Here is a 26,371-nt window from a genome sequence, read left to right as displayed (position 1 = left end):
GGAAGAACAGGCGAGTCCAGGAGCCGATGGGGTGATGCTCTGAGTTTCCAGGAGCGGCCGCGGTGACATCACCTCTTTACTTCTAATGCAGCATCTTTCTCTCGAAGAGATTAGTACAAATGGCAACTCTGAAAACACTTTTCCTGGGTGGGAACGTGACTCAAAGCACTGCTGCCCGCGCCCACTGACGCCAGGAGAATACTCCGATTTGAGGTCACATTCACGTTTCATGGGGACACAGATCTTTCAGTGCATGATTTTAGGAACCTCAGTATGATTCTGATTTTCTTGAAAGTTAGTGAAACCCCAAGTTTTCCTATGAAATGACTGTGCCTTCCACTTGACCACGCGGGGCGGGGCGGACCTCGGACTAGAAGGGTTCAAGTTCTTCAACGTTGCCCCGTCCCTCACTGCAGGCATGACACTGGAAACAAAGCAAATTTAAAATCTGTGCAAGGTCACTTTCTCTTCTTCCTTATTAAAGATGGTGCCTTCCCCCCCTCACCTCCAACACCCAAGTGCTCAACATGTCATTTTGGTAAGTGCCCTCCCCCAATAAATCCCCGTCACGTGCCGAGCGCGATTCTGAAGCCACTGCTGGCACTCGACTCTGAGATGGAACTTTCCTAGAGGAGCACACAGTGGGAACGGAAGAAATGCCACCATCGGAGTGTTGAGGGGGCTCACAGGGAGTCGCAGGCGCACCTCTGGCCGAGAACGTGGCGTTGGTACAGCTGGCTTTTCCTGGAGGATCATCTGTGGGACTAAAGACACGCGGAGCTCAAGCCCACCAGGAGGCTGCAAACCAAGCCGAGGACGCAGATGACGGGAGGGGGCCTCGGGCCACACAGATGCTGGGCTTTCCACTGCGCAGACCAGCGCGCCTCACAGATTCCTGGCGCGGAGTGACCGGTAAGGGGAGAGGTCAGATAGGGTATAAGGATGAATTGTAAGGACCTAACCAATGAAATCTTAAGGGTGTTTATCTTCGGTTACTAAAACGGTGAGAAAAACTTTTCACACATCTGCCTTTAGGTCCTGATGAAGCAACAAGCAACAGCAACCCGATTGGACTTCTAGAAACAAGTGGGTTTGCCTCTCTGGCTGGGGATTGGAGCGTCTGGCCAGAGGTCGTGATTCTGGGCTAAACCCGGATTTCGGACACAGTGACGTCTATTTCCTCAATGCAAGGATGGCCTCGCTCATGAAATCCCTTCTCCAGCTCGCTCTGTGCCTGCAAACAGTCAGTCCCGAAGCTGAGCACCTTCGACCTGTGTCCGAGCCCAGCTCTCTTGAGTTCCCGGCAGAACCTGCCTTCGCCGGAGGCACAAAAGATGACCTCCTGCTCAGGAGGAGGAACCTGGGGCCTCTCACTTGATCATGTGAGTCCCTTCGTCCGCATCGTAGAATTCTTCCTCTTCACTCTCACTCCCCGGAGCGCTCCCCTTGTCCACGGACTGCAACAGGAGAGGAGAGCGGTGTGAAAGGATGTCATGACGTTTCCAAATGAAAATTACTATCGAGTGTCTGACTGACACATGTCTGTGTCCTCCTAAGAACTAGCCCCAAGGTGTCCTAAGAAAGCTAATGAACCATCGATCATCTTTATTTCTCTGAAAAGTACCTATTACACCCCACTTTGTTTTCCAGCAGTTTTGCTCAGATCTGTTTCATCTAACCAAACACACTTCCCCCTCTCCTGCCAAAAGAAAAATTACCATCATCGGCCCAGCCCGTGTGGCTCGGTGGTTGAGCATCAACCTATGAACCAGGACGTCACGGTTGGATTCCTGGTCAGGGCACATCCCGGGTTGTGGGCTTGATCCCCACTAGGGGCGTACAGGAGGCAGCCGATCTATGATTCTCTCTCATCATTGATGTTTCTGACTCTCTATCCCTATCCCTTCCTCTCTGAAATCAATAAAAATACAGGTTAAAAAAACTATCATCATCTAAGTGGTGGTTCTGAATGCTTACCGCACGGCCATACCTGTGGGACAGCGAAGGTCTGCAAAGACAGAGCTTCCTCCCCCAGCCTCCGGTAGGAGTACACCTGGAGGTCGGAAACGGTCTCTAGCAATGGGGCGTTAAGGGTTTCTGGCAATAACAGACTCAGCAGGCCCGAGGTCAGGCCCGTGGCTCCAAAGACAATGAAAGGTAAAGACCACTGCACATATTTCTGTGGGGCAGGGAGTGGAATGGGAACAAACAAAAAGTCAGCATTAGTTTCCCTGGAGATGACCTGCCCCGCTTCCTGCCCCGCCCACGCCTCCCCAGGAATAACTACAAACACGTCTCTCCCCCAGAGGAGGGCCCTGGGGCTGCTGCTCCCTCAGGCGCGGAGGGGAGTGAGAGAGTAACAGCACTGGGGTCAGAGCAGGCTGTGCTCTGCCTGGAGCACCCACTGTGGGCGGGGCAGGCCAGCCCCCACGGCCAGAGTTCGCAGGGAACCTGGGGCTCAGCTTTCGTTTCAAGGGGGGGGGGGGCAGCTTACAGCACAGTGACCTCCACATACTCTTCACTTAGGAGACGCCCCTGATATTAGCTGCTGGTGAACTTGAACGTTCTCAACCCTGGAATCAGCCAAACCATCCCTACTTGCTCACGGATTCACTTTGCACCATAACTGAGGGCTTAAGCAGTGGTTCTCAATCTTTCTAAGGCCGCGACCCTTTAATACAGTTCCTCATGTTGTGTTGACCCCCAACCATAAAATTATTTTCGTTGCTACGTCATAACTGTAATTTTGCTACTGTTAATGAATTATAATGTAAATATCTGTGTTTTCCGATGGTCTTAGGCTCTACACAGACATTTACATTACGATTCATAACAGTAGTAAAATTACAGTTATGAAGTAGCAACGAAAATAATTTTATGGGTGGGGGTCACCACAACATGAGGAACTGTATTAAAGGGTCGCGGCCTTAGAAAGGTTGAGAACCACTGGAAAGGTACAGACATCCTGAGAAGAAAGAGAAGCTGAGAGCACCCTACGTGTGCACGTGGCTGGAAACTGCCTGCGCAGAACAGGAGAGGGCCAGGGAGAGATGGGAGCCCCTGTTACGGGGCTTCTTTACCAGCGCACAGGCTCAAAGATAACAACGCAGGTAAAACAGCCCTTGTGGGTGCTGCCGGGTCGTGAATTCCTGACCAGGGGCTGCTCCGCATCAGGGCCTCGGGGTTGGGCAGGACCACTGCTAGGGAAGACGGCCTCTCGAGTTACACTTTTGCTGATTTTTCAAAAGTGAAGAGATGATGGAAAAGGAAGAGGGGTGAGGGGGAGAGGGAGAGGAGAGAGGACGGGGGAGCAGCAGGATCTCTGACCTCTGGCCACCTCTGGGCAAACACACGTCCAGCACACGGATGTATTGCTCAATCAAAGTGAACACACACTCTCGCCTCTTCTCTGCTCGGCGGGAGCCAACAGAGACCCAGAGCTGGGTCTCCATGCTCCAGGGGAGCAGCTGAAGGTGGGTCTCTTTAACCATAAACCCCTCATGTCAGGCACGCTTTACAGCAGGGAACTCATAGGAGTCCTTCGAAAGAAGGGTCTTATAACCTCAAATTAAGCATGAGACACGGAGAGAGATACTCAGAAAAAGGAAGTGCATCAAAACAAGGAACAGCTACAGTGCATTTCAGAGACGTCCGGGACTAGGAAGCGGCGGGTGATGGACAGTTGTCCACAGAACATCCACAAGCGCCGCCCCAAACCTGTTCCCCTCGCGTCTAGGCGGGAAGTCCTAGGTCAGACCCGGCAGACGGCCCGGTCTCCGCGGGCTCCGAGCCGAGCCTGAGCCCTTCCTGGCGGGAAGGATTCGGGCTGTCATTTCAGTCTAACTCTTTGCTCTGTTACATTTAGAAAATGGCAAAAAGTATTAACAGACACACTGCTAGGCGTATTTCTCTTCTGAGTTTCTTTTCCAAGTGGTGTGCCTGGGGGAGGTATGTAACCTCTTCCTGCTGCACCCTCACCCTTCACGCAGGGTCGCCCGCCGCCCGCCAGTGTCGCTGTGACCGCAGGAGGCGACATACGGAGGGAGCTGAGCACGGAGCCCGAACACGGCAGACGCCTCATAAACGTTCGCTAATGGACTAGCTTGTGAATGGGGACAAGAAGGGACAAGCTGGCTTTAGCTGAGTGTCCGGTGAACACGGATGAGCGGAAAATCAGAGCGGGGGGTGGGGGGGCGCGGGGAGATGAAAGCATCCTGGGTAGGAGTCCATCCGCCCTGCAGACCCTGCCTCTAAAAGGTTAGAGTTAGACTGAAATGACAGCCCGAATCCTTCCCGCCAGGAAGGGCTCGGCTCGGCTCGGAGCCCGCGGAGACCGGGCCTCTCTGCAGGGTCTGACCTAGGACTTCCCGCCTAGACTGGCTGGGGGACAGGTTTGGGGCGGCGCTTGTGGATGTTTGTGGACAACTGTTCATCACCCGCCGCTTCCTAGGAGTCCATCCGCCCTGCAGACCCTGCCTCTAACAGGTACACGTTCCCGGGTGCGTCAGACTGATCTTAAATGGCAGCAGTCCATGACCTCGTTCTACTCTAAAGCACAGGCATTGCCAAAGCAGAGGATCAGGAAAAACAGGGCGAGGAGGAACCAACCAACCAGAGAGGGGACGAAGGGAGCAATGATCCCACCGACGCGGGAGAACATGGAGCAGGTGCCAAGACCGACGTTCCTGAAAGGCAGAAGAAAGGTACAAATGCAGTGAGTTCCAGGGGGACAATGTGAAGACCCTGGGGTGTGTGTGTGGGGGGGGGCAGTGGGCCTAGAATAACACCCTGCAGCACACACACGGGTCCTGGAGAGCAGTGCCGCCCACGAGCCCTGTGGTGCTGCCAGTGTCTGCGACTGACCACCCAGCGTGGACGCCACCAGACGCAGCTCCGGAGCGCTCCAGTGGGACTAAGGATGAGGAACTGAATTTGTAACTTTTTTTTTCATCCTCACCTGAGGATATTTTTCCATTGATTTTATTTATTTATTTATTTATTTATTTATTTTAGAGAGAGAGAATGGAGGGGAGGGAAGAGGGGGAGAGAGGGAGGGAGAGAAACACTGATGTGAGAGAGACACACCCATTGGTTGCCTCTCACACACACCCCTGGAAAGTGCCGACTGAGGGAACCCGGCCCAGCTCACAGAGGCGGTTCTGTGAGGACTAAGATGCACCCCGGCCCTTCAAATTTGTTTGTTTTTGTTTTCAGGCCTATTTTATGTGGGGAAACTTGGGGTGGAATATGTTCTTTTTAATATAAGCATGTCCTACTCATTAAATCCACCTACTATGTATAGCTAATATTTACTTATTACTCTATGGAGTTGTCCTCTTTAAAATTTGTATATCTTATAATGTTATTAACCAATGTTACCCCAATAAACTTAATTTTTAAAATATGTGTATTTTGCGCTAAAATGTAGGCTTGTGAGAGCAGGGACTTGGTCCTCTTGCCTGTCACGTACCTAGACATGGGATGGGTGACTTTATTAAGAAATGAAATCACGAAAATGAGACGACATCCGAGCACTGTTTGAGCTATCGGACATGTCCAGAGCACAGTCCTCGTCTCACGACTTCCATGAGAGGATTCAGCTCAAGTTAAGCCACAATTCCTTCACCAAGGAGCCGAGAGCCACCCACACAGAGTTTCTGAGCTCCCCCTGCCTCCTGACCTGCTGCTGGCCGCACTGGGATGCAAGCCTCTAGGCCACAAGGCAGGCTGTGTGTGTGGGACGGAGGCTGTGTGTGTGATGGAGGCTGTGTGTGTGGGACCGAAGCTGTGTGTGTGGGACCGAGGCTGTGTGTGGGATGGAGGCTGTGTGTGGGATGGAGGCTGTGTGTGGGATGGAGGCTGTGTGTGTGGAATGGAGGCTGTGTGTGTGGGATGGAGGTGGTGTGTGGGATGGAGGCTGTGTGTGGGATGGAGGCTGTGTGTGGGATGGAGGCTGTGTGTGGGATGGAGGCTGTGTGTGGGATGGAGGCTGTGTGTGGGATGGAGGCTGTGTGTGTGGAATGGAGGCTGTATGTGTGGGATGGAGGTGGTGTGTGGGATGGAGGCTGTGTGTGGGATGGAGGCTGTGTGTGGGATGGAGGCTGTGTGTGTGGGATGGAGGCTGTGTGTGTGGAATGGAGGCTGTGTGTGGGATGGAGGCTGTGTGTGGGATGGAGGCTGAGAGGCGTACCTGATGACTGTGGGGTAGAGCTCAGAGGTGTAGATGTACACAACGTTGAAGGCGGCGCTGATGGTCAGCTTCCCCAGCAGAGACAAGGACCGGCTGTTCACCACGGCGAACACGCCCGTGTCTGAGGAGCAAAGGGTGACACACGGGAGGTCGTCGGTGGAACGAGGCTTTTAAACGACACATCTCGTTCTGAAGGAGGGAGGGGCACTAACGCGGATCTCGAACAGCCAGGAGGGATTGTCACTGAACCCGCGTTCAGAGGTTAGCGCTCACTCACACACGCATGCAGGTGTTTCCCACTGTGCTGTTCCACGGTCTCACATGCTGAGGTCACTCTGTGACCAAACCCGCACTCCCTCCTGACGGACAGGGCTCCCCGAAAACTCCCTTACTGGAGGAAAGTAAGCCTCAGGGAATTGTCCGGTTCATGGACCACAGATCTTAACTGCGTCTCCTTTCTTCCCAACCTTGTTCAACAATCAATCCTGTAAAACGGTGGTCAGGCCTGGCCGGCGTGGCTCAGCGGTAGAGCATCGACCTATGAACTAGGAGGTCATGATTCGATTCCTGGTCAGGGCACATGCCCAGGTTGTAGGCTTGATCTCCAGTGTGGTGCGTGCATGAGGCAGCCAATCAATGATTCTCTCTCACCATTGATGTTTCTGTCTCTTTCTCCCTTCGCCCTTCCTCTCTGAAATCAATAAAAATATATTTAAAAAATAAAAAATAAATAAAACAGTGGTCAGAACAAGTGCTAGCAGTGAGAGTTCAGGCTGACAGAGAAGATGAGCAGGGGTGAGGGCTGAGGGCCAGGAAAACACCTCTTCCATTGGCCATCCTTGGTGTCTCATGGCAAAAATAAGGAATAATCCCATTAAATCACTACCAGAGATATGAAACCTTAATGTTCGTGAAAAAAACGAGAATTAAATATAGAACCACTTTCAATCCTTCCTCCTCCCCAACTTACTTGAGTTACTAATCAATGATATTTGAGTTTCTTAATGTCCCGTTTTCACATAACATGAAGAAATACATTTTATGCCAATTCACTTCTCTATCGAAAATACAATCAATTTTCCTGTGGTTCTTTCCTTTATTAGCAATATCCCCTCTGGGACTTTATAATTTAACTAGAGGCCTGATGCACGAAATTCGTGCAAGGGGCTCGGCCCTCGCAGCCCCAGCTACCTCGAGGCCCTGTGGCCCTGCCCACTGGTGGTTCAGAAAGGTCATTCTGCTGTCCAGTCTAATTAGCATATTAGCTCTTTATTATATAAAGTAATTCTATTGCATAGAAAATCTCTCATGCCCCATAATTTATATTTATTTTTTTAATTTTAAGAGGTATTTTGTATATACTGTTCAACTAGCATTTACTGACAATTGAGTGCGGTATTAATATAGGATTGTTCCCTTTCAAACATAGTTAACCTCTCCTCTTCAACTCACCAGCTCCTACCTTCAAAATAGCCAATTTCTCCCAAGAGAAGAACAGATGCTCATCGTCTCTATTGTGCTTTCCCCCTTCACTATCACACGTCTCCGGTGAGTGACCACCCTCCACTTCCTCAGAGGCAGCTGCCCATCACTCACCACCGTCTGGCTCCCAATGCCATCCTCCCCTGAAACGCTTGCTCTTGAAGGTCAAGAGCGATGTCCTGATCACCAAGGTAACTGCCTCGCATCTCCTTGACATTTTTGCCCAATAGAACACGCCTGGCCCCTTTCTTGGGACTGCGTGCATGGCTCACACAAACCACTGTTCCCTTAAATAACTCCAATATGAAATGTCCTCTCCTTCCTTTGACCTTCACTGCCCCTATTTACCAATCCACTCAACTGGCACGCTCCAGGCTCTCTTGCAGGTGCTGGCTCTTCCATCCGGGCTGCCTACAATATATTTCAAGTTATCGCAGGCGAAGGCGGGGTCTAGTTTGCTCGCAGCATCTCCCATAGTAAAATGCTCCGTATTTGTTGAACGAATCGGTGGAAGGACCATAACAAGGATTATTGTTTTTATAAAGTTTTATTTTGATAAAAGAAATCTTATCCTGTAGAGGTTATTTTTCTTGTAAACTTTTCCTGGAGTGGCCCTTAAAAGGCAGTTCCTTCTGTATTTCAGTATTTAACAGAATGTAGCAAATACTTATTTTGTTGTTGTTAATCCTCATGCTAAGGTATATTTTTCCATTGACTTTCAGAGAGAGTGGAAGGGACGGGGAGAGACAGAGAGAGAGAAACACATCAATTGGTTGCCTACTGCATGGGCGAGGGATGGAGCCTGCACCTGAGGTACATGCCCTTGACTGGAATCGAACCCGGGACCCTTCAGTCCATGGGCTGATGCTCTATCCACTGAGCCAAACTGGCTAGGGCTGCAAATACTTTTATTTAGCACATGAAAGAAAAAGTATATTCTACTGCATAGAAAATCTCTCATGCTCATAACTTATTTTTTTAATTTTAAGAGGTATTTTGTATATATTGTTCAACTAGCATTTGCCTACAATTGAGTGCAGTTTTAAAAATATTACTTGTCATGCACTATTTAATCCTCATGAGAGGGACTAATTCAGAGAAAAGAACCTGTGTGAGGAGGAGGCCTGTCATACACGCTTTTCTACAATATGTTTCACCTCCGCTGCTTGACAAGGAAATAAATCTTCATTTGCTTTAAAGATGGCGCCCTGCACACCGCGGCCCAGCACTGCCAGCCCGGCCATCTGGGCTTCCCCTCCTGCCAGGCTCTCTGGAAGAAGACGTTTGCGATTGGAAGTACTGGCTATATTATGTTAAGCCTCGGGGTGCTTCTGGAAAAAGATTCCTGCCTCTCCGCATCTCTCCCGAGTTCTGTATCTAGACCCTTGTTAGCTAACAATTTCAATTAAACCAATAGTGCGGGCGGATTAAATCTTCAATTATTTTCCAGAAAACGGAGCGCGTCAGGAAAAGGTATTGGGCGGCACCGAAGCACACAGGAATGTGCACATGTGCCTGATTGCCAATGACTCTGGGTCTGTTTTCAACCCACACCGGAGGGCATCTTTCAGAGCTGTATGGAGACACACCACCCTTTCACACCAGCCCGGGGGCTGCCATACTGAAAATGGACGTCACAGACAGCTTATCACCTAAACACCCACGCGATCCAAGGCTGGACGAAGTGCCCCTCCCCCGCGAGGCTCCGGGCACTTCCAGCTGTGGCGCATCTGGGGAGCCTGGCTCAGCCACATGCCCACAGAGCATTCCCATCAGCCAGCCACCATTTGTTGAAAAGATTACCTTTTCCTCAATGAATTGACTTATCTCTGTTAAAAATCAACTAACCATGTGTATTTTCTCTATGTATAACTAGATAAAATATTTTCTAAAGGTGAATAAAATCTCAACCTCATTCTCAAAAAAAAAAAATAAAAAATCAACTGGCCATATATGTGGATCTATTTCGTACTCAACGCTGTTCCATGATCTATACAACCAATCCTATGCCAGTATCATACTTTTTTTAATCGGGTAGGGTAAGTCCTCTAACTTTACTTTGGGGATTCTAGATCCTTTGGATTTCCATAAAATTTTAGGTGTCAAATTGTCATTATCAATCAACAAAATGAAGTCTGCTGGAAATTTTATTGGGATTGTGATGAAAATGGATTGATTTGGGGAGAATGGATATCTTTTTTTAAAAAAATATATTGTTATTGATTTCAGAGAGGAAGGGAGAGAGAGAGAGAAAGACAGATGAGAATCATTGATTGGTTGCCTCCTGCATCAAGGGTCGAGCCTGCAACCTGGGCTTGTGCCCTGACCAAAATTGAACCATGACCTCCTGGTTCATAGGTTGACACTCAACCACAAGCCACGCTGGCCAGGAGAGAATGGGTATGTTAAACAATATTTTCTGATTCTTGATCATGGTAATCTCTTCATTTATTTTATTATTATTACCACCAGTTCATTTATTTAGTCTTTATATCTTTTCAATGTTTTACATTTTATAGTTTTCTATAAGACTTACACATATTTTATAAAATATATTCCTAAATACTGTATATTTTATTTTATTATAAATGGCATTGTTTTGTTTCAATTTTAAATTGATTGTTGCTAATATCTAGAAATAACATTGTGTGTCATATGACTTTGCTATACTCACTAATTCTAGATTTTGGGGGGTGTATTCTTAAGATTTTCAAGGGAGACAATTGTGAATTAAGAGACTTCTTTCTTTCCAATTTGGATCCCTCCTCATTTCTTTATACCACCTTACTGCATTTGCTGGTAGCTTCAGTACTATGCTGCATAAAAGTGGTAGAATGGACATCCTTGCTTTTTCCTGAACTTAGGGAGCATGGCTCAGGTGTGCTAGTCCAGAACACAGGTGAGAACAGCACTAGCTACACCATTCCTACACGGGCCCAGGTAAGGGAGATAAAGATGCCTCAAGGGACCTTTCTGAAGCTGTGTTTGCAGAGCAAAGTTTCCAGAAAATGCTTTACTCATACTTTACATGAGACTCAGGCAATGCCCATCGTCACCAGCAGTGCATGTTCTGCTTTTTGTTGCTATTCATATGATTGGGAGTATTGGTGGAGATACGGAGAGGTGCCAAAGCCACCTCTGACCACCACCGGTGACTCTGAGGTCCCTGCTCTTGATGGGCCGGAATGACTGTAACATGTGGCCCTGGACGGAGCTCCTTTCTGTACGGAACTAAGCGGTCCCCCTCCTCCTCAAATCTGCAATCCTAACAGCACAGTGCTGCGGCCCAGACACCCCAGATGGTAGCTTAATCGCCTGAAAGAATTAATAGTGCACCTCGAAGCACATTATTCACCCAGAGAGCAGTTCAGGCGAGGGAAGAATCTGGCCCATTATACCCCACACAATTGCTCAGTAACATGCAATCACAGGAATGAAGCCTGGCATATGGTAATCTCCCGGCTAGATGGAGATTCATTGTAATAAACGTGCTGCTCAGAGCCCTTCAGTGGGAACCCAGAAGGCCTACCTTTCTTTTCTGGAAGAAGCATTACAACGAGACAAGCCAGTCCTCCCAGGCACAGAAATGCTGCCAACGTCCGCCTCCGACCAAACCTGGGTAACAGAAAGCAATGGCCCGTTTCTCTTGAGGTCATGACCCACTCATCTGCCTCTTCCCCCAGCCTTCCTGCTAAACGTCCTGTTTCATGGTACACGCTCATCTTTTCTTGAGGAGTGGGCAGCAAACGTGACTGCCCAGGACATAAAATACATAGCCATCGTAAGACAAAGGGAAAGTTGGGGGGCGGCAGGCTTGAATAATGTGTAAGGGGAAGAAAACCATTCTATTTGTGTGTGTACTATGTTCCAGGCTGTTTTAAAGGCTTCCTACCTATGCCCTTCTTAATCCTAATAATCAACCACACGGCATGTACCGCTTGTTCCGTTCCCCGTCTCTCAGAGAATGGAGCTAAACCACGGGAAATAGAGCCTATTCTGCTGCTCGCTGTAGCTCACAGGAGTCCTGTAACTATTTCAATTTCTGGTTACTTGAACCTTAAGCAGTTAACATTTTAAACACTGTCCTTTCTCCCTCTTAGAAATACAAACAGAAAAGTTTTCTTGTTGGTGGGTCAGAATTAGGTGACATTTATTGCCCATTTATTGGGAGAAGCAATTTTCAAACAAGAGCTCTAGACTTGGGAGAAAGATATTCAGATAAGTAAGCCCCCTTTTCTGGGGCTGCAGCTTTCGAAATCCTCTGTCAGGAAATGCAGTGTTGCCTGTAATTTTCATGACACCTTCACCAGGGGGATGTTACAACCCCTCCTTTAAGGATGAGGACATGGAGGCTCAGGGAGGGAACCTGTCAAGGTCATAGGACTGACACATGGCTGAGCCTGCATTTGAACCCCGGCCTGCCTGACCCCAAAGCAGCAGCCCTTCCGCCTGTCCCCGATTTCAATCCTGACTCTGGTGGCAGGAGCTGGGAGGCCGGGAAGGGTGTGGGTCTCCCGGTCACCTTGCGTAATTTAACAGTCAGCATCCAACGCCTTTCAAGCGACAGGTCCCATGCTCAGCAGGCACTAGGGACGCAAAGACACCTAGGATGCCCTCGTGGACAGCGTCCTGAGAACACTTTAAGTGGCTGTCAGAGGCACGCACAGGAAGCCAGAAAGCGCAAAGGGGGGTGGCTGGCACGCTGGGGATGCTGGGACAGATCTCTGAATACGCTGCCTAACCCGGCTCTTGGACCACAATGAGCATGAGCTTCTTCGCGAACAGAGTGGCAGTGGAGAAAAGCCTTCAACTGAGCCGAACCCAGGCCCCCATTCCCAATGTGCTGCGCCCACTCTCCTTGCACCAGCGCCAAGTGCACGGCGGGAGGAGTGCTGCTTGGGTGAAAGTGACGGTTTCTGGAGAACGAGAAGCGACACAGTCCAGCGGATCCCTAGCTCACACTAGCGAGGCTGCTAGCTGCCCGGGTCAGGGGCTCCGTGACAGGAGGGATCCGAGAAAAAAGAGGAAAGGGTGCTCTACAGAAGAACTTTAAGAAGTATTTCAAACTGTGTCCACTAACAAGGAGCAGCGAAACAGGCTATATTCTTCCCCTGGACCAAGTCACTGAAGAGGTGGGAAACCCCTTTCCGTTCCTCCAGTTCTTTGTCCTGAACTAAAGGACAGCGATGGGGCAGGTGGGCTTCTATTTCCAGCTACATGGAGCCACCAACCCCACTGCTGGGACGACCATGTCATGCAGAGATGACTCCAAAGCCGTCAGGATATGACGCCTTTTAACACTGGATGGCAAGCCCACATAAGCACTCGTAAACATGAAGGCCTAGAGGTCCTGTACAAAACATGAATCCTGACTGTGTTCAGTCAGAAAAGAATTCTAATCACTGTGGTATAATTACCAGATACTATATGTTGGCAAAGACAGTCATATTTAAGGATTTACACATATGAGTGTGTGTGTGTGGGGGGGGGGGGGGCCTGGGGGAAGTGGTATACTCCAATCTTCACCCATACTCACCATCTGTGGTTAATCAAGTAGATGCAGAGAGGGTAGGAGGGGATCTCTATAAGGCCAGACAGGGCCAGGTTGGCGTAGAGGTTCCCGCCCAGGTCACCTGCACTCAGAGTCAGGCCGTAGTACACCAGGCTGCACACGAACCTGCAGGAGGAGGGAAGGGACAGAGGGAACGCTCATGGGTATCTGCCGGAGACCCCAATGCCGGTTCGGTGTACTGCGATCTGCCTCAAGCAGTGGGTCTGACTCTCCCACTAACATTTCCGTCCTGATCTACATTTCTGAGCTGGAAAAGACGAAGGATAAAGGGCCTTGGAAACCACTTGTGTAGATGCTGGTCGAAGCAAAGGCGCGGCTTGCTGAGAGAGAAAACACAGCATTTCTGCACCGAATAGCAGACGGGACTCCAGTCTTTATCTAATACAAGTTATAGAATTCTTGCCCTAGGCAATTGCTGTGAGATTATCAAAATGACTCTAGAAAAGAAGTCCCAGGAGAAAGCCGACAGAGAGTGGCGTTGAGGACGTGGGCTGAGAAGTGACTGGATCGCCAGTGTCACCTGTGGGCCAGAAATGACTGGCACCCCAACCCTTGCCAGGCCCTCAGCCCCACCCGGCACTCAGCAGGTGCACGTGCTGCAGACACAGAACAGGAGAAACGGCCCGGGGATGGTGGAGGCAGATGACCCACTGGGGAACGGCCCTTTGAAAAGGTGTCTTGCTGCCCTGGCCGGTTTGGCTCAGTGGATAAAGTGTCAGCCTGTGGACTGAAGGGTCCCAGGTTCGATTCGGGTCAAGGGCACATGCCCGGGTGGCGGGCTCGATCCCCAGTAGGGGGCATGCAGGAGGTAGCCGATCAATGATTCTCTCTCATCATTGATGTTTCTACCTCTCTCTTCTCCTCTCCCTTTCTCTCTGAAATACCTCCTAGGACCTAGGTGGTATTGCTGAAACACCTCCAAGGTAGCAGGCATTGTCCCCGGCCCTGAGCCCACCTCCCCTTCCCAGGAACCAGAGCCAGGCGCTAAGCCAGGCACCGTCCTGAAGCTGCAGGGCGGGGCTTCCTCAAGCACAGGGAAGGGAATCGTGGCAACGACTGTGTCTAGGAAACTGCATTCTTAAAGCAAAATAGAGCAGAACAAACAAAACACCCCCCTGAAACGAGGCTGCAGGACACGTGCACACATTCCGTAAACCGCCCATGCCTCCGCACACAGGGAAACGCTGGGCTGTGCAAGGTCGCCAGGTGTTATGATGTCGCAATTCGCTCTGCCAAGTGTTGACTGCGGGGAAGTTCTCACGGGCTCCCTCTGGCTTTCCTTAGACAGAGTCTAATGAGCTGCGGCTCTGACGAGATCAAGGAGAAAGGGAAAGCTTCCTTTCCATCCCTGCCAATACGCGGAGCGGCCCAAGTGCCCTGGGTGACAGTAACAAGGAGAAGGAGGGAGGAGGGGGAAGGAGAGAGGAGGGAGGAGGGAGAGGGGACCTGCAGCTGGACTGCCTGGTGCTCATGCCTCTCTGGCCAGGGAGCCCGCGCAGCAGCTAGTTCCATGGCTTCTTACTGGGCAGAGCTGTCACGCGTGTACTAAGGGCCACGAGCAGTGTGGTAGCCAGGACATCACAGGTAAGGACGCAAGGTGCCACCGAGCTGTCGGTTTCCCTTGTCCCCTAGCACCCTGCCCGGACAAAGGACACGAGCTGGGAGACGTGGGCATGCAGGGAACCTTTCAAAGCCAAACCTGAGCACACAGCACGGGAGCTGCTAACCTGAAGTCCTACCTGCTCTAAAGTAGACACATGTGGACCTGAGCAGTTTGCTGAAATATTTTAAAATCCTTTCTCCCTGCCGTAGAGACCCTGCCCTTCCAGGACGCTGCTCCTCACGTGCTGCAGGTGCTCGTGCGTATCTACTCTGCAGAGAAAACAGAAATCCCCGGGAAGGATCCCAGCCAGGGAAGCACACGCCCGTTTAAACCAAGCCGCGATGGTAGCAACCAGGGCGTGAGTGAGCAAAGCCAGCTCAGGGCACGGGAGGAACTGCATTACCAGCTGGGGGTGACAGAGAGGGGAGGGGAGGCCTCAGCCCCAAGGCGGGCTCGCTTGCTTGTTTCCTCGATGGCAGAGCCGGTCGCTGGGATGAGTGAGGACAGTGATTAAAATCACTGCCATCCTCGTGACGGGCCCCAAACAAAATTTAGAACACTCACGCAATCTTTAACAGTATATTCAGGGTGCCAAACGACCATTTAAAAAGGCACCGCGGAGGGAGATAAGCCCAGAAACAGATGCTAACACAGGGAGTCATCACAGGTGGCCGTCTTTAATGGCGGGGATCACAGGAAGGATCCAGAGCTTTCTAGCACCTTCCGGGAGAACCGGTGTGTGCAAGGACATGTCTCTGTTATTGTGGATTTTACAATTCTGAGCCCGGGGGAGAGAATTTCATTTGCGAGCAGTCCCTTTGGTTGTGGAAGACATGATATAAGCATGGACGTGCTCCGCGGGCTCTAAGTCCAGTCTGTGTGTTTTCTCACCTGTTTATGTTTTACCCCCCGAAGGCCAGGACCCCAAAGTTACTATGCCTCGAAAAAATAAAACATGAAAGACAGACGTAAGTACTCCCCGAGAAGCAGGGGCTCCTTCGAGGCAGAGGGCTGGTCTGTCTGTGGGACACACACAGGGAGAGTGTGTGAAGCCCAAGGCACCTGCCCGTGCTCTGTGAGCAGTTACAACAGGGAGGATCTCAGACAGCAGCTGCGTGGTCAGGCTACGCTGTCGACGGTCCCCTTCATCTCCATGCTCGTGTCCTTTGTGCAATGTGCCAAGCACCTGTGCCACGCCACTGGCACCGGGAGGGAGGGGCGGTCGGTGTGACCCGGCCCTGACCACACACAGGCGGCGGCCAGTGCTAGGTGAGTCAGTAAAGAGAATCCTGATATAGAAAATATCGCCACAGCTTCTTATTCCCGATCCTCCCATTGCTCTTCACTTTGGACACAAGATCGCGTTCCTATAAAATGATTCTCCTTTCTCCCCACAGGACGATGTGGGTGTCCACTGCAGCCTTCGTGGTCAACACGTACAAACCACAGCACACAGTCCTCCGGGCCAGTAAACCTGGTGTTGACACCCAGCGCTGGACCAGATAATGCCATACAGGGATGCCATACAGGGTGCAGCCCAAGCACAATGTGCTATCCCACCGCCCGATGCCAAAACCAAAGCCTATATAGAAACACTTCCGTTTCTGCTATGCTTGCTTGCTTTCCTTCTTTAGAAATTTGATTTCAGAGAGAGGAAGGGAGAGGAGAGAGAGAGAAACATTGGTTGGCTGCCTCCCACACGTGCCTTGACTGGGAATCGGACCTGCAACCAAGGTATGTGCCCTGACCGGGAATCAAACGGCCACCTTTTGGTGTATGAGGCTCCGACCAACGGAGCCACACTGAGCAGGGTCCGGTGTTTTGTTTTGTTTGTTTTGGGGCAGGGTGACAAATATTTGCATCAAATATCTCAGGAGCAAAGATGTGTTTCTGCCATCAAGTCCGGTAAACCTGCTTTCAGGCACCACACCATCCTTTCCTCCTTGAGTGGGAGGGTGTGAAACAGAGGCCAAAGCCAGGCATTCAGGGAGGGGGCCTTGTTTCTGTGAAAATAGCTTTGTGCTGACAAAAGAGGTAAAATGCATGTCACCCTGAAGGACCACATTACCAATAGACCTTTCTCAGCTGGAGCTGGAGATCAACACCCCCCACCCCCCCACCCCCACCCTCTTGGCTATAGTTACCAGATGAACATCAGGGTCAGAGTGTGCCCCAGGAGGACCCGGTGCCGGAACAGGTCCAGGAAACTCCCCGACCCCTTGCAGCTCCTGTTGGCCGGATGAGTGAGAGAGAACGTGCACTTGAGCTTGCGGTTCCTCTTGGCGATGAGGTACAGAGCCCCTTCCGCCTCGCTCAGTCGACCCTGGGAGTATAACCAACGAGGTGATTCAGGAATGAATCTGAAAGAGACGTCATTAAAGGCTGTATGTTCGTACAGGCACACGTGCACAGGGCGGAGGCAATTCCCCTAGGCTGTGCTGGATTCCCTCACCACCACGGATCCCACCGCAGGCCTAAAGCTGACGCTCCCAAAGACACAGGGAAGACCGAGCGGGCGACTTCACAGCTGCCCAGGCTAAGTGGAGATCTGATCTATGAATGGAAACGTAGACCACGCTTCCAAAATAGCAGTGAAACCGGTCAACGGTATGCAGTTACTTTTAAGACAATTTAATGTGAATGGCAAGGTCAGACTATGGCACTAAATACACCAATGCTTCATGAAGCACGGGTCAGAGTTACGGCCCTAAATCACAGCCAGGTGTGGTCAGAATAACACTGTGGAGACAGTAGGCATTTTCAGTTCTCGAAAAGCCCCATAAAGAAGATAAAAATCTTTATTATCTCATCAGAAAAAAATAAATTCGTACAAAGTGTTTTAAAAGGTAGTGATATGTGATCATGAAGGCAGAGATTATTTGAAGGCCACACATAAAAATTAAACAGAGTTTATCACTATGCAGTTACTTTGGAGCATTTACTGCTTCAAAATATTCAAAGCAGCTGAGGATATTTCCTGAATCCCCCAAGATCTTATAAAACAAAAGTGACTTCCTTATTAACTTCCAGTTACAAAACAGCAGTTTCTTTCTACTACAGCACAATGTACTGGACATTTATATCGCCACTGATATCTTCCAACAGTTTATATCTTCCAACATATATATATAATTTCAGAGAGGAAGGGAGAGAAAGAGAGATACATCAATGATGAGAGAGAATCACTGATTGGCTGCCTCCGGCATGCCCCACACTGGGACCCGCAACCTCAGCATGTGCCCTGACCGGGAATCGAACCGTGACCTCCTGGTTCATAGGTCGGCCCTCAACCACTGAGCCACACCGGCCGGGCACTTATGTCTTCTCCTCCTAGTTCTGCACGCACCCCTAGGGGACTTTTCAAAGACAAAACTGTGGCAGGAGCACAAAGCGTTGTTTACTGAACACATCAAGTACCTTTGGAAGTAACTGGACCTGATTGGCCTAAAGTGAAACTTGTATAAATCACACCAGCTACTGAAGGTGCCTTTCAGGAAGGGGAGTGAATTGGCAACAAACGCCACAGAATTCGGAGCTTCCTGGACAGCCAGTCCGTCAGTGGCCAGCTATGGAGCCTTTCATTCTGACCCCAGGGTAGCGGGTGCAGGGAGGAAAGACTATGGAAACCAAAAGGCAGGGTCTTTCCCAGGAGCTCTGCCATGGGGAGGGAATATTCGTGTACAACGCTCAACTGTCAACAAAAGCGGGACCTGCGGCCTTCTACAACATCCTGAAAAATCCCTCTACTTCCGTCTCATTACCACTCGGTTATTATTAGATACACACAAGTAAATGATCAAGTAAAACCCTGTTCTGTTGGACGTTAGGTGTGCCGATCATCTGTCAGATCAGCTGGCCCTGGGCACAGTGACGTGCTATGTACGCTGCCTGATTAAGTCTTTAGTAAATGTGCCACTTGAAATAGAGGTCAACTATTTCTACTCTGTTCCTTTCTGTACTTGCTTTTGAACCTGAATTAAGAGCTACTAAGTTAAAGATCTAGCTGAGTGAGAATTCTACCACCGCTCTCCCTCACTGTCTGCCACGGAAGCAAGCTGGTTCCATGGCCTGAACGTTGCGTTTATCCCCAAGACTTTGATGATCACAGTGAGAGTCTGACACCTCGGAGAACCCTTTCAGCAGCCCCGGAAGACTTCTGGTGAAGCAGCTGAGGTTGGCGGCGGGCCTTTTACGGTTGAGAGCACCAAGGCAGCACCGTGGGTGAGTCGTTCGCAAACCCTGCCCTGACCAGGACTCGTCCTTTACTCTGCCGAGCCCATGCACCTTTGCTGAGGGTTCCTCCCCTAGCTGAGAATTTTCCCGCATCCACACGCAAAGGCCCCGAAATGATACTCATCTGTAAGGTGAATCGTTGACATTATATATTACTATGAATAGGCCTTTTATGTAAAAAATAGATTTTTTAAAAATCCTCCTCTGTCGCACACCCAGCCCACGCTGTGATCCAGCCGGAAGATCTTTAAGTTTGAGGCATCGGGTTAAAAAGAAATTGGATCCCGATGTCATCATTTGAAGGCTGAAATGCAGTTTTTGGAGAGGTTACTTTAAACAAGGGATACCTGCATTCTGAATTAATTTAAGCATCTCTCTTCCCAGAAGCTGCCAAGCATGGGAGCGCTTACGGAATTTAGTTCTTCACCTGAGTCAGTTCAGGCAAATTCCTGCAAGGGAATAGCGCCGCTCACTGACCCGCACCCTCTGAAGGCTTTCCTCCTGCTGACTGAGCTTAAGCTCCGCACGGAACTACTTACAAAGATAAGAGAAAGACCGCCGTCCCCTGCAGGTTCACCAGCACGGCCAGGCTCCTCCAGGAGCGGATGAGGTACCCCAGCAGGGCGCACTGGGCGATGCCGACTGCGAAGAAGAGGCCGCCGATCGACCCTGGTTCAGGGAAGAGAGACCTGTGACTGGAGAGGCCCCGTCTGCAGACCATTCCCAACCCGCGTCACAGAGCCAGTTCCTTCCTCGTGAGATGTCAGCGGGAAAGAGAAACCTACACAAACATCGAGCCTCAGACGATAAACTGGAAGGGAGGCCAGCAACCGGGTGAAAAAGGGGGAAGGACAGATGAAAAATACACCCCCCACGCGGTCAAGACGGATTTGAAGGCTGTGCCTGTTGGCCTGGCATGCGCCTGAGCCGTGGCCGAGGCTGGGAAACATTGTTTGCTATATGAGCAGGAGGTGTTTAGGTCATGAGATTAGTGCAATACCGGGACTTCATTTCGTCACAGACGCTGCCCCTGGAATCCTTACCAACCTACCTCCCAATCCTCCCTCTTGCCCTCCCCAACTTAATTTATCACCATCAGATATGACACTTCATATTTATTTTCTTGTCTATCTCTCCCAAGTAGAATATAAGCACCATGAAGCATGGATTATCGTCAGCACACAAATAGGGAAAAAACCAACCACGGGATTGTTAGGAAACCCATACTTTTTGAAATAAATGCTGAGTTGGGTATTAAACCCACCGGCTTGTCCAATATACTTGCAAAGTCTATTCCTCTGTCACACTTTCCATACCTGCTATCGCTAACAGTACCAGAAGTAGCTACTATTTATATAACAGCTACGATTTATTGAGCAGTAAGCCTTTTGCATATGTGGTCCTAGACTGCAGGGACCATTATTAGCTGTCTATGGAGTGAGGACAGAGCTCGGATGGTTAGGTGCTGCGGGTGGCAGGGCCGGGGTGGCAGGGCCGGGGTGGCAGGGCCGGGACTCGAACCCGGTCAGTCTGACTGCTGAGACTGCATTGCCTACGTTGCTCTCTCCTAACGCCCTCCTAAGGAAAGGTGGGCTTCTGTTGGCATCCCAAAGCAATGGGCTTTGTTGAACCTGTTACAAAAATTCTCTACAAAAATCCTGTAAAACAAATGCTTTATTCTGTTCGTAGATTATCAAGCTGTAACTGAAAATAATGACATGTATACTGTGGGCCCTGGTGAGGCAAAGGGGAACCAAAGGAAGAGCCGATGCTCAGTGTTCAGAACATGTGGCCCGATAAGCAGGGGAATGGGCGAGTGTGATTTCCCTGGAAACGCATGATAATCGATAGCTATTACCGGTTCATTACGGCGCATCCGAGAGCACCTGGTTCCCACAAATGAGGCCTCTGTCACTCAGATCGCTTCCGAGGGCCAGCATCCACTGACAACAGTGTAGGCAGAAAGAGAGGCCACAGGATGAGACCTTTTCTTCACTGTACTTACGATTTTTCTGAAATGACCTCAAATCTATTCTGCCCCTCCTTATGAAAACATAAGCTCCAGCCCTGGCTGGTTTAGTTCAGTGGATAGAGCATCAGCTTGCGGACTGAAGGGTCCCAGGTTCGATTCCGGTCAAGGGCACATACTCGGTTGCAGACTCGACCCGGGCCCTGGTTGGGGCGCATACGGGAGACAACCAATAAACGTGTCTCTCTCACATCAATGTTTCTCTCTGTCTCTCCCCCTTCCTTCTACTCTCTCTAAAAATCAACGAAAAAATATCTTGGAGGAGGATTAACAACAACAACAAAAAGGATGTTTTAGGTTTATACTTACACTTTCTTGTAAATATTTTACTTAGCATTTTAGACATACTGCAAACATTATTTTGTAATCAAGTGTAATTTTTCAAATTATTTTTTTCCTGTGAACCATTAGGCCACCTCCAATCAATCCCCTATTGCTGAGCATTCAGGTTTTCCCCACCCTCTTGCTGGTCAGTAGCCTATCTGCAGCCACAGCGGCGTGCACGGCTGCTGGAGAGAAACCAGCTGGGACCTGAGGGCCAAGGACAGAACCCTGGGGACGGCCCGGATCTCGAAAGAGCTCCCGGCGCCGTCAGAATCCTGCGGTCCTGGGTGCCGGTCAGCGGGCAGGCTTTCCAGGAGCTCTCTCACGCTCGCTCTAATTCTACCGAGAATTTGGCAACTCTCTGGTTCCACTGTTGCAACGGGACAGGAATAATCCGAATGACCTGGCAGCGTGGGGGCAGTGAATGCCCTTCAGGGACATCGACCCTCTCCCAATCATCTGGAGGCACTCTGTGAGGGCGGGGGCAAGCTCGCCCGCCGTCTGGGAGGCAGACTTTCTACAGTGCAATGCAAGTGACTCATTCACGGTCAGACAGCACAAACTCAGGAATGCAAATCTAACGGTTGGACAGAGCACTTCAAGTCCAAGTGCATCCTTAGACTCCAGGGTTAAACTGGTTCCCTGCAGAGTTTTCAGAAGCCGCTCACCCCATTCACATCCCCGTGGACCCCAGCAGTACCTGCGAGTGCCCAGTAGGCGGCGCCCACACATTCGTTCAGCAGGACAAAGGCCACCAGTGACATCCCCCCATTCATCACGCCCACCAGGAAGCGGGTCATCACGAAGAACTCGTAGGAGGGCGAAAACCCATTCGCAATAGCAAATAAGATGTCAAGCGCAAGACCTAGAAAGAGAGGAACAGCATTCAGTGACCCACAGACGAAACAGCACCTGGGGGAAGTAAACAATTCCATTCATTAGTTTGCAAACGTAAACCTGTGACAGTTTATTTTAAAAAAGGTTTCTCTTACAAACCATAAACAAAAACTGAGGTTTTCTTTCTTTGTCACAGGTTGATTTCTGTCTATCAAAAATGCTGGTAATTTTTAAAAAATTCTATTTAAGCCCTAGTCGGTTTGGCTCAGTGGATAGAGCGCTGGCCTGTGGACTGAAGGGTCCCAGGTTTGATTCCAGTCAAGGGCATATGCCCAGGTTGCAGGCTTGATCCCCAGTAGGGGGCGTGCAGAAGGTAACTAATCAATGATTCTTTCTCATTATTGATGTTTCCATCTCTCTCTCCCTCTCCCTTCCTCTCTCAAATCAATTATGAGCTAGGGTGTGTGTGTATATATAGCTCTGTGGTCAGCAAACTGCGGCTCGCGAGCCACATGAGGCTCTTTGGTGCCTTGAGTGTGGCTCTTCCACAAAATACCACGGCCTGGGAGAGTCTATTTTGAAGAAGTGGTGTTAGAAGAAGTTTAAAAAATTTGGCTCTCAAAAGAAATTTCAATCGTTGTACTGTTGATATTTGGTTCTGTTGACTAATGAGTTTGCTGACCACTGCCCTAGCTCATACTCAGCTTGTCAAGAGAGCTACGCTGAGTCCTGTAGGGCCCATTCAAAATGAATCAACAACACAAGATAGAAGGAAATGGACCTAGTAGACTGTCTCAACCTTTGCTCTCTTTAGGAACACGGCATAAATTAGAATTTGGGGGTGACAGAAAGCACCATCATCTCTGAAAAGCTTCCAATGCAAATACCTGGCCTTTGCCATCTATGCTGGCCACTTGAAGACCTTGGCCGGAATCCACGCTGGCTGCCGTTCGGCCTCTTGCCAGTGTAATAAAAAAACAGTCCCGCGTCCACATGGCAATTCCCCGGAACCTCAGGGAAATGTGTCCTCATTCGGTTCACGAACACTCCGGTGGGTTACCTGTGAGGTAGACCTTTTTCCTCCCGAAGCGGTCGGAGAGCTGCCCGAAAGAGATCACACCCACAAACACGCCGCTGAAGAAGAAGGAGCTGGCCGCGCTGACTTTGTACGACCTGTTGGCGATCAGAAACCACTGGAGGAAGGAAGAACACGGGAGACATTTAGGTCGCCGAAAAGATGGAGGGACTCAGTTAGCTACTAAAAACACAAACCAACAACAAAACTTGTACACGCGAACTTCTCTACTGCATGAGCCACGGTGAGCCAGAACTCAGGGGAGCATCCATCTTGGACGACACACAAGGCGATCTTGTCTTGAGAAACACTGGAAGCCATTACTGTTAGGATGTGCTCCCACAATGCTCATCCACACGCACCACAGCACTGGCACGGTGTACGGTAGCTAGTGCTGACCATGTCCTTCATGCTAAGCCCTGCATTTCTCGAGCCCTGGGTTTCCATTTCTCTGACAACTAACATACTACACGACATGTAAGAGGCAACAGCTAAACATCCCTTTTCTCTAACAGATTCATGGGTTTAAAATCCCCTGAATCCTTTTCTCAAGAAGTTAAACACAGAATTGCCATATGATCCACTAATTCCATTCCTTGGGTATATACACTAAAGAACTGGAAGCAGGGATGCACACAGACATTTGTACACTCATGTCTGTGGCAGCATTATTCACAGTGGGCAAAAGTGGAACCGACCTAAATGGCTATGGACAGATAAACAAAATGTGGTAAGTTCACACCGTGGAATATTATACAGCCTTAAAAAGGAATAAAATTCTGACAAGCTACTACATGGATGACCCTGGAGGACATTATGCTAAGTAAAATAAGAAGACTTGAGAACAAACTCAAAAAGAGTCTGGAGGCTTTGATAGAAATAAATGGTAAAGATGTATTCACACAGCGAGGCCAAAGTCCAGAAGTGGTCCAAAGAAGAAAGGAAAGTTAAAAGTTCTTATAGTAAAAAGTGCATTCTTGAGAATTATGAGTCCTGCATTCTTAGCCCTGGGACTGGTCCAGGAGAGTTAAGAGTCAGATGCCAAGTGGTCGGGATGAAAGGTGCCAGGTGGGTGTATACTCGGGTCCTCCAAGAGGTAATCTAATGGTCTGAAGACGTGGGTTTTTTAGAGGGTAATTAGCGGGTTATCTGGAGGTCCTGATGTATATCCAGGCACAGACATAAGACTGGAAAGTTAAAAAATGTTTAATTTCTCAGGCTGGTTAGAACAAGAATGGAGTCCTTCCTCCTGCCTTAACCTTCATAATGTTAATAATTTGAGCAGCTTGGTAAAATGACTCCATTTTACCCTAACTGGTTTGGCTCAGTGGATAGAGTGTTGGCCTGCAGAATGAAGGGTCCCAGGTTCGATTCTGGTCAAGGGCATGTACCTTGGTTCCAGGCACATCCCCAGTAGGGGGTGTGCAGGAGGCAGATGATCGATGCTTCTCTCTCATCGATGTTTCTAACTCTCTATCCCTCTCCCTTCCTTTCTGTAAAAAATCAATAAAATATAATTTTTAAAAAATAATAAAAATAAAATAAAAATAAAGTGACTCCATTTTATGCATTTATTTGAACCAAACTGATGACAACTGCCAAGAAGCAAAATCTCCATGGATTATATACTAGTAGATGCTCCGGAAAATATCCATTTCACCACTTACTTTCTACATCAGAATCAAAGGGGGAGAAGGAAGAGGTTACAGGAACTCGGTGATAGATCAGGAGCTGAGAGGAAGCAAAGTGGGAAACCTCAGGGAGCAGGCAGAAAGCAAGAGGAATGAACACACCCTGCTCTTACACAGGCGGCTGCGGGACAGTTAACAGTTAACGATGAAGAGGATGGAGATGAAGGTGAGGAGTTCTGTGGTCTCCTGCTCTGCTGCGGCGAGGGGTGTGGAGAAAGGAGGTTACGCTGACATTCCAAAGGGATGTTATCACAGAGCAAAGGACCACAGACAGGCTCAGTGAAGGTAAAGGCCGACCTTTGTCAAGGAAGATCCTGGCCCAGGACGTGACGGCCCGCCATGACTCGCTTTCCGCTGGGAAGTTTTCATTCCCCACCATGCGGTGTGGTCCTGCGGGCTCTGAGTCTGCAAGGCCGCCATGCAGGCCTCCCGAGCTTGTCGGCTCTAGCATGTGGCCCCTTTCCGCCCACTCTGGCCAGAAGGGTCAGCAGTGGAGAGGCTGACAGCAGAGGAGACACAGGAGTGGTCTTCCTTTGCCTGGAGCAGTCACATCCCTGGAGACAGAGCGTGGACAGTGGCTCCCAGGGGCTGGAGACGGGAGCCCCTGCTGACCGGGCACCCGTCTCAGTGAGGGTGGTGACAAGGCTGTGGAGATGGACAGTGGTGCCGGCTGCACCATGTGCTGCACTAAATGCCACTGCACCGTGTGGACGAGGAAGGGGCCACACACAAACCTGACAAACCTAGACGGAATGTAACCACACAGGTGGCCTGAGCACAAACATTCCTAACTAAAAGCGAGGCATGGTGGGTAGTCACGTCCTAGGCCTGGAGCTTTTTTTTTTTTTTTTAATCCTCACCTGAAGATATTTTTCCTTTGATTTTCAGAGAGTAAAAGGGAGGGGGAGAGAGAGAAACATCAACGTGAGAGAGATACATTGATTGGTTGCCTCCAGCACGCATCCCAACCAGGGGCACTGAACCAAACCCGCCAGGGCTAGGCCTGCAGCTTCTTTAACAAAAAGGTCTCTATTGTCTTTTTGCACCTAAGATGACATACCCTTGGGAGGTCAGAGTAATCCCCTTTTTGAAACCCTCAGGGCACAATCTCCCACCAGAGCCCAGGCCACAGAACCCCTCATTGTCACCTTGTTCCCCAACTACCACCTCCATGTGCGGTAACCGTTCATTGTTAACTACCCTGTACCCGCCCATGGGAAAGAAGCCTGTGTCCATTCGTTTTACTCTCTATACAATGTCAGAGATTTCCCCACTTTGCTTTCTCCCACCTCCCTAATCTACCACCAATGATTTCATGTAACCCCCGCCCCCACT

General features: G+C 49.8%; 1 protein-coding gene across 2 annotated transcripts in view; it reads right to left on the bottom strand.

Annotated features, from left to right (window-relative positions):
- Positions 1-6: 6 nt before the first annotated feature.
- SLC22A15 (solute carrier family 22 member 15) overlaps positions 7-26,371 on the bottom strand; it is a 41,341-nt gene continuing 14,976 nt past the window's right edge. Inside the window, exons 4-13 of one of the 2 annotated variants that reach the window (XM_079760728.1) lie at positions 23,331-23,463; positions 22,134-22,298; positions 19,620-19,749; positions 16,992-17,207; positions 13,209-13,349; positions 11,202-11,287; positions 6,191-6,311; positions 4,613-4,685; positions 1,991-2,179; positions 7-1,457 (exon numbers count right to left, since the gene is read on the bottom strand). In XM_079760728.1, coding sequence (XP_079616854.1) covers positions 1,371-1,457; positions 1,991-2,179; positions 4,613-4,685; positions 6,191-6,311; positions 11,202-11,287; positions 13,209-13,349; positions 16,992-17,207; positions 19,620-19,749; positions 22,134-22,298; positions 23,331-23,463 — 1,341 coding nt within the window. In that variant the 3' untranslated portion in view covers positions 7-1,370. The remainder of the gene's footprint in view (positions 1,458-1,990; positions 2,180-4,612; positions 4,686-6,190; positions 6,312-11,201; positions 11,288-13,208; positions 13,350-16,991; positions 17,208-19,619; positions 19,750-22,133; positions 22,299-23,330; positions 23,464-26,371) is intronic. The other variant, XM_079760729.1, reaches the window with a different exon arrangement.

This window comes from Cnephaeus nilssonii, assembly GCF_951640355.1.
Source record: "Cnephaeus nilssonii genome assembly, chromosome: 21".
Lineage (NCBI taxonomy): Eukaryota > Metazoa > Chordata > Mammalia > Chiroptera > Vespertilionidae > Cnephaeus > Cnephaeus nilssonii.
Note: the sequence above shows the minus strand (reverse complement) of the source record. Positions and strands in the feature narration are given on the sequence as shown.